This window comes from Rosa rugosa, chromosome 3 (genome assembly GCF_958449725.1).
Source record: "Rosa rugosa chromosome 3, drRosRugo1.1, whole genome shotgun sequence".
NCBI lineage: Eukaryota > Viridiplantae > Streptophyta > Magnoliopsida > Rosales > Rosaceae > Rosa > Rosa rugosa.
The window spans coordinates 2,067,804-2,076,952 of NC_084822.1; the positions used below are offsets into that span (position 1 = coordinate 2,067,804).

The 9,149-nt window shown below is 40.1% G+C and overlaps 1 protein-coding gene across 1 annotated transcript; it reads right to left on the reverse strand.

The window, feature by feature from the left end:
• Window positions 1-5,243: 5,243 nt before the first annotated feature.
• On the reverse strand, window positions 5,244-6,311 carry LOC133740036 (glycine-rich protein 2-like). The gene has a single exon (XM_062167866.1). It carries the CDS (start codon window positions 6,191-6,193, stop codon window positions 5,588-5,590), a length of 606 nt encoding a protein of 201 aa, XP_062023850.1. The 5' UTR covers window positions 6,194-6,311; the 3' UTR covers window positions 5,244-5,587.
• Window positions 6,312-9,149: the final 2,838 nt, after the last annotated feature.

Genomic DNA, 9,149 nt, shown 5'->3' on the forward strand with positions numbered 1-9,149 from the left:
TCGAATTTGAGCTTTGTTGTAGTTAGAAGAATGGTTGGGCTCATTGTCATGATTGAATTGGCATAAGTTTTAGCCCTCCATTTGGGTTGGAGTGTCGGCGTGTGAGGCCCACACGAAGCCACTCATGGCGGCAAATAAGGGCTCGTGCCGCTCACACACCTTCTCCTTTGACCTATTGTTTTGCATTTTCCGACGAATTATTAAATGAGGGTTTTGGAGTTTCGTCATGAATTCAAATCTATGATATATATGGTTTATGGGCGACCAGAGTTTTTTGTTTTTTTTTAAATCTGGATGACAATGTAACTCCTCACTCCACCCTGATGTCAGTGAGATTTGAACCCATGACCTCCAAGGTGTTAGCTAGGCTAGCTAACCAACAGGCCACGGCTCACCGACATGGGACGGGAGTTGAATATTATGAATTATGATTTTTGATTAATTTTTCAAATTTTCGTATTAATTATGAATTTCGATTTTGATAGATGTTCTGGATTTGAGTTTTGCTAAAGATATGAGAAATAGTAAATATGTAAGCTGGATCATGATCATATTTCTCCAATTGAGATGTAAGAGATTTATTCACGGGGAGTTAAAAATTTAGGGTTATGGATGAATATTATTAAGGAAGTTAATTAAGGAGGTTAATTATATTATCAAATGCATGCATGCCTTACCTGGTCGGCAGTACCCTTCAGGTAACCAAGTAATATTCTGGTTAAGTGATTGTTTGATGTGATCCGCCCTTTTTACATCATTCTTTTAGTGGGCGCCTAGTGAGCACTACTGGTGAGACGATCCTAGTTGCCGCTTGGTGAGAGCTACGAGTGATTTAGTTGCCGTCATTTACAGCATCTTCTGTTAGTGGCCACTTAGTGGGTGCTACAGGTGAGTTGATCTTAGTGGTCACTTAGTGAGTAGCCACTTGGTGAGAGCTACATTGAAGTGCTAATTAATCATTTATTTTGTGTTATTGATTTCAGGTTTAAAGTAGATTATCTTGAGAAGCAGCATTATTGAACTATGATTGAGATCTAAGAGTTGTGATCCTTTGAGTTTCTAGTTGGAAGTTGGCTGTTATTATGAGAAGAAAGTAGGCTTCGGAATTTTGAGATTGGATTGTGATATTAAAAGTGTTGAGTTGTATTTGTAGGTTCTGGATAGTTCATTTTTAGGGAAAGTTCTGCCAAATTTTTTATAAAATTTCTCCTAAGGTGGGCCCTACATAACCACTTCAGATTTCAAGGTGAAAGCCAGCGCGAGCCCTAGCCTGTCAACCTTCAACTTCAATGTCTATTGCATTTGTTGATACCCCTTTCTGGAAAGAGAAAAGAAAAGAGAAAAGGTTTAAACTTTAAATTATGGAGATCCTAGTTTGGGTACTACATTGTGGCAAGCTCTGACTAGATAGAATGTTGTTAAGCACCACAATTGCGTGCATTGGCGAGACAATATTTTTATTCTTTTTGAAGTTGTGTAATAGTTAAAACATGCTTTAGTTTTAATTCTGTTTTGTTTTTCAATTTAATAAGTGAATAGTGAACTCTAGAATGGAGATTGTTTGCTAGGGTTTTGTGTCTCGTTTAGGCCAAGTAGACATTTCAGTTATTGTTATGGGGACTTTTGTTCTGATGTATGTAATTTCTTGATAGTGACTATGTGAAGCCGAGCGAATATACATACTCATTAAAATATATATATATATATATAAATTTGGTCGAACCACAATTTAAAAGCCTAAAACATATAAAATTTTGAAAATGCAAGAGAGAGTGTTTATTGGTCCCCAAAGTTGTCATTATATAGTTATATATAGTTTCAGTCACTTTCGCTACCACTTTATTCTGAAAATGCAAAATAAGACAATGCCAATGGTATGTTTTCCCAGTCTTAGTATGCATAATTGACCTATATATTATTCTCGAACTTTGTGAGATCATCCAAAAAAGTCTTTAATTCTTATAACTTTGTGAGCATATACATAGATTCACCTTATTCTCGAGGGCCTTAACCAGTTGGATTTGGTTGATTCCTTCACAGAAATCAGAACCACTTTTGGTTTTAAATTTTCTGGATTCCAATCATCCCATCCATCCCACTTTTTCAGACCATGAAAACGATATTACCTGAAGTAAAGGCACTCCCATGCAGGCTGTGCAGCAAGCACAGAATATCTATTATTGCCTAGCCTAGAACTGACAAAGCATCGATCTTTTTCTTCTTTCTTTCTTTCATTCTTTACAATCTGTATTCCCAGATGATCGATGATCATGAGAGCTACCTCACATAAACAGATTAAAGAAGAACAACTCCAGAGCAAGGTAAAAGAAAAGAGTGACTGACGTAAGATGAATTTGGTGTGGGAATCTAATAATCTAAAACTTCTCAGAGAAATGTCGGAGTACACCCGCAAAAGTTCCTCTCTTTTTTCAGAGACTATTAGCAACTTTAGATTTGCATGCGGCCCCCATGAAAATAATAAAAGCCTTCTGGCTTTTCAGCTAAAGCTCATTCCTTTGTCTCTTAGGGTTTTCTGCACTAGTTCTTTCTTTATTCGCTAGACAACAACATAACGATAGGAGACAAAGCCTGTTTATACTATTGGAGGAATTTAGTCTAAAGCCTTTGTGATACCACTGTTTTTGCTTAGATGTGTTTGTTTTTGACTCATAATTTGTTTACATGTGTTTGTATTTCTTATGCATATGCATACAAAAAAATGAAAGATTTTGGGAAAATTATTCTGTTTCTATCCATTTCACTTAATTTATTTTAAGCGGTGATTGCTCCCTTACATTTTCAAATTATTAAATTTGGTATGAAATATATTATTGTATTGATGATCTGATTACATTGTGAGAAATTGAGAATACAATTATATAGAAACAAACGACTGTTTTCCATGTCAAGATGGGATGACTTTGAGGTTCTTTTGGTCGTATTTAGATCAGAGAGGTTTTCCTTGGTTGATATGATGGATTACCTGATCCTCCAATCAGATGTCATCGTTCCATATTAATCGTTCTGGGTTAAAGATTTGGGATTGACTATTCCAAACTCATCGATCTTAATTTTGAGCATATTTCAAAGAATGGAATCAAAAACTCATTTGAAATTAAACCTCAAGTTTACATATTCGGATGGCCGTTGGCAACTTTTTCATTTACCTAAAGAGACGGAACAGGAGCATACATGTGACATGCGTAGGACACTACCAGCCTCCACCTTTACCCTCGAGCTTGAAAATAAACGAGCCAGACTTGACCATGATTGGAGCAAGAAGGAGCTCTCTCATAGCTCCTCATTTTAAGTTTCATCAACTGTAAAGTCTATTGTTTCAGGGTTATGGATGCATGTAAAACTTAAAAAATGACATAATTTACCAATTTATGGATGATGGTTATTGCGATGGAGGTTAGAGGGAGACAATGGTGGCGATTTTGATTGTGATGGTGATGGCGGCAACAGTGTTGGGTATGGCAGAGTAAATGGAGGTGGGATGTTGGCTGCACAATGACATTAACTGTGGAGTTGGAGAAGTTGTAGTGGGAGTTAGGCGGCGGTCGCGGCGGCAGCAGCAGCAGCAATGCATAACTGCACAAGGCATACTTGAACTTTCTATTTTTCATTATTTTTATTGGAAGAACATCATCCGCACTGGGCCGGAAGGCATACTTGAACAATGTGGACTTAAATTATCTCTTGGTAAATCCTTGTCACGGATCCATGAAAACATGGACGTTTTTGTCTCCTAGTCCAAGCACAATGTTTGATTCCCAAGCCCCTTTCACTTCGAATATGCAAAAGCAAAACAAATTGCTTTGTTTAGGGAACAAGGCCACAATCTGTTATCGCTTTGACTGTTGTTGCGACTACCACATTGTTGAAATCCTTGTGGCAAAGCTTAAAAGCACCGTTACAACCATCCAGGCAGTACTCCAACGACGAACGTACTGACATTCTGAATTTGGGTCAATTGTAGTATTGATTATTATCGGCAGTTCACCATTGAGAGTCGGTGAAACAAATGAACAACCACACCTCAGGTCCATATTCAACAAGCTCAAACGGCATGACCTCTAGTGCTCAACTGCTTATACAGAAGATCAGGGGAAGAATCTCACTAGAAGATCTTCCAAAAGAAGATCCTAGCAATTCCTACCAAGCTACCGGCGCCAAAATCAAAGGCATGATATCATAAACTAACCTCAGTAAGAAAACAAGAGATGTAGAGAGAATTTGGCCCCATGAGTTTTATGAAAGTAAAGTCTCTGAAAAGCCGAAAAGTTGCCGCTAATAGTGCAGAAGGGATCAGTTAATGGCGGAATGAATATGGAGGTCAGTGAAATCAGACTCACATTGAAGGTTATATCACTGGTAGTAGTTACACTTTCATTGATGGGTGTCAATGAGGTAACAGGGAACTATGAATGGGAGAACCGAAACAATAAATTTCTCCACCTTCCATCTAAACACAGGCTTTCCCTTTTATGGGTATGTAATCGCTAGTCTATACCCACAAAACTAAAGCCCAGCCCAGCAATAAAAAACTGTACAGCGGCCACGGTCCATATGACCTGTTACCGGTCAGATTCAAAGGTAAAAAAACTGTCATCATACTACATCACAATCAGAACTGTGTCAGTTTGACCACCTTTCTCTGATTCGAATGCCATCAGAGGAAACCCAGGAAGTAAAGACTACAAACGCTTTTTGACACTAGCATAACCCTATAAAACAAACCACATAATCCATTGACCTTGTTCAACGACTTGTGCAATCAAGAACGATTTTGAGTGTCGTCAAGAAAAAAGAACATTAGGGTTTTTGTGGGTACTGTTTTTCCAGTTCAAAGGTATCCAAAAGAATAGCCAATTCAGTGGTTAAGATATTGGTTTGGTTTGGTTGTATTGTGGGGAAATCAATTCAGCTAACAACCACGTCAATTATAGAAGAGCTAAAGTAGTGAACCAACCTGGCCAACCATACCAAGAGTGTGAAAAAAGGCACGAAAGGAATGGACCATCACAAAAAGAGAACAAACTTAAAACAGTAGGGTTACTACAATCGTAAGGACAGGTGCATTATTATGGTCAATTCTCTGCAGTAATCTAGTCTATAAAGCAAAGGATCATTCCCATCTAAAGTAGCTTTCAACCATCAGAATCACATGTAAGAAGAACAAAGGCATCCATGATTATATCAGAGGCATCAAGACTAAATAATTTCGAGCAACAATACCATTTAACCAAGAGCAGAGTATATTACTGTGTATGAAATCATCCATCAAACCACAAAACATAATCCACATTCTGCCCGAAAGTACCAAATACCGACCTAAAATATCACCGACTTAAACACGAAAAGATAATACATCAACCTGACTCAAATTCATAACCATTTTTCTTCTTGCAACAAAAGATGCTGACCCACAAAAGCAACCCACACTAGGTGTAGGGCAGACCCATACTTGAAAAGGAGTCAACATTCATGAACCCCGGACCCTAAAACGACACAACCAGAGATGAGAAAAGGACTAAAATCGAAAATGACCAAATTACCCAAACAGACAGATTCTTCATCATGATCAGCCTCTGTTAGGGCACTCCCTTGCGAAATGACCAGTTTCGCCACACTGATAGCAGCCGTTGGAAGCACCAGCGCCGCCGCCGCCTCCGCCTCCCGAGTACCTCCCACCGCCTCCGCCGCCGTAACCGCCTCCACCTCGGCCGCCGCCTCCATAGCTACCACCACCTCCCTCCGAGCAGTCCCTCGCCATGTGTCCAGCCTCACCACACTTAAAACAGTTCCCACCTCCACCGCCTCCATATCCACCGCCACCGCCTCCATAACCTCCCCCGCCGCCATAGCCTCCGCCACCGCCGTAGCTCCCGCCTCCACGGCCACCTCTCCCGCCACCACGGCCTCCACCGCCACGGCCGCCGCCTCCGGATCCTCTCCCCTGAACGGGACCCTCCTCCGGGCCGGTCACATCAACGGCCTTGGTGCGGCCGTCGTTGTCGGTCTCGATCTGGAACTCGACGGACTCGCCATCGCCGAGAGTCCGGAAGCCTTCGGTTCGGATCGAGGACTGGTGGACGAAGAGATCCTCGCCGCCGTCCGCCGGGGTGATGAAGCCGAACCCCTTCTGGTCATTGAACCACTTCACCGTTCCGGTCAACCTATCACTCATCCTCACACTTAAATCTGAAAACCCTAGAAACCCTAGAAAATGAAGAACGACGACCCACACCAATTTCTAATCTCTCTCTCTCTCTCTCTCTCGTTTTCTAGCACAGTGTGGTTATTTGCCCTTGAGGGTTTGACAGCTACTTATACACACATCAAAATCTTGGAAAGGGTCTGGGTGCCACGTCAGCCCCAGGGCGGAGGGTCCCCTAGGTTTTTTTTAGCCCAAATCAGGGATCCGACGGCTGGGGATATTTTTTATTTTCTAGGGTTTTTATTTGCGGTTGGATTCGGATTTGGGATAGAATACACGAATAGTCCATCGCTTGTCCCTTTTCGACTTTTCCCCTTCCTTTATCCAAAATATCTTCGTTTTCCACGTACGAGAAGAGAGCGGGGTCATTTTTGGAATTGGGAATTTGCTTTAAATGCTGAGTATTTTAAAAAAGGAAGAACTAATTCCCATAAAATGTTTGGGATTAATTTCCATAAAATGCTTTTGTCTGTGGAAATTACTGCAATGTCCCTGCTTGGGGAAATTTGTCGTTTTCCCGTTTTCAAAAGTGGGAATACAAAAGACTGGTCAAGACGGTCAATTGACGGTCAAAGCATATCTGCAGGGTTAGGTCATATCCTGCGTCTTGTGACTCCGGTCTTTTCCAATGAATTGGATTAAACCGTCCTGGAGTAATGCGCTAATAATGCATTTCATTATAAATTCCAGGTTAATTTTACCTACCTCCTCATTTGTCAGATACATTTTTATTGAACTTTGAACGTTTTGAGGTCTAATTTTATCCTCACCAACCCCGAATCCTATGTAATTCATGAAATCTTATCTTACAATATATAGTCCAAACAATACGTTTTAACGCCTCATTTACAGATAATTTTTTAAAAATATCCATGTATATTGGAAGCATGAACATAACTTGATACATATGAAGGTCTTCATGATTATAAGAATATAAAATAAATAAATAAAAAATAAAAAATAAAGCATTTATCACAAGTGGGAAGAATCTGATTTAATTTCAATAACTCGCTGTTATCATACAATGTATACGCTTCATTTAAAGATAATTTTTGAAAAATATCCATGTATATTGGAAGCAAGAACATAATTTGATACATATTAAGGTCTTCGTGATTATAAGAATATCAAATGAATGTGAAGAAATCGTTAATCACAAGTGGGATGAACTTGATTTAATTTCAATGACTCGCTGTTATTATTGATGAACAAGTTCAATGAATCACTTTTGTATTTTGATTTCGTAATAAATTCAGTGTTAATTCTACCTACCTCTCCTCATTTGTCAGATACGCTTTTATACCTTTGAACGTTTCAAAAAACAATTTTATTCTCACCAACCCCGAGCCACATTTCACGTGTGATTAACGAAATTTTATCTTACAATCTATATTCCGAACAATATTTATGTTTTAATACCTCATTTACAGATAATATACAATTTTGATACAAATTAAGGTCATCGTGATTATAAGAACATAAAATAAGTGTGAAAAAATCGATGATTACAAGTGGGATGAACTTGAATTAATTTATGACTCGCTGTTATTATTGATGAAAAATCCAATTAATCATTCTAGCATTCGATTTCACAATAAGTTCAATGTTAATTCTACACATCTCTCCTCATTTGTCAGATACGCCTTTAATGACTTTGACCGTTATGAAAACTCAATTTTATCCTCGCCAACCCAGAGTCACACACCATGTGTGATTAACGAGATCCCTCTACATTCCAAACAATGTCATATTTAAAAATGTCATTTAACGATGAACTTTGCCAAAGAAAAAAAAATCAAATGGAAGAGTTTTTAGTCATCCATGTTTGTCAAAAGAATGGACTTACAAGTTTGAAATAATTAAGATCAACATGATATAGGTTATAATATATAGCCACAACACTTCATCTAGATTGAGCACCGACAAAACAGGAGAGAACTAGGGTTGGAGAGAGTTAACGAAATTTGTCAGCTTGTCTGGCGGCGCCCCCGCGTCGGCCATGGCTCCCTACTTCATCGACGAGTGGCGGGTATTTCGGACGGGGTCTTGGGATCTCAGGGGTCCTACTCTGTTCTTCGTTTCGCTGGTCAAGGCTGGGCACTTTTCTTCGCTTCTCTCAGGTGGCATCATCAGTGTGGAAGACGGATGGGTGGCGGTCGGCGTGGAGAAAGTGGTCAGAGGCCAGATCATGGCGGTGGCATGCCATGGATCGTATAACACTGACTTCTACTCTACGGTGGGTCTCTAGACGGAGGTGGCAGCTTTGGTGGATCTGGGCTTTCAAGCTGGTGGGCATAGTAGAGGCAAGGCACAATGATTCTTTCATCGATTTCTTGGTGATAGATTTGGTGTGGTTTGCTGTATGGTTCAGGCACCTTCGACTTGGGGAGATCGAAGACATGGGGCTGCGGTGGTGGCCTATCGGTGGGTCACCTGATGACAAGGATGAGGAGTACTGAGGCGGCGACTATTTTCTTTTAGTTAGAGTCTTGTTTTTAGTTAGGTTGTTGGTTAGGTTACTTTGGTCAATAGTTGGTCCCTACTCGTTTGAGCTAGGGTTGGGTCAAATTGATGTGCTATGGATGTGGTGTCTTTCCTGGGGACGAGTTGGTTTATTTTCGGTTTTATCTTATGGTCAATGTGCTAACAAGCGATCCTTACACATGGTCTGGTTTCAATTGGACACGGTGTGGAAGAGGGCACTGGTTTTTCTGGCGGTTGTCTATGAGGTGTTTTCGAGTTTCTCGGGATTATCTGTAGACTGTGAGGTTGGGCGATATAGTTGGTTAGGGGTTGGGCTCTTTTGGCTCATGGATGTCATACTTAATGACGAACCCGTAACTAGTTTGGTTTTTAGGGAGGAGAGTGGGGAGTTCATGGCCACCACCGGTCATTCTCATATTATGTAATCTTAGTTATTTTCAAT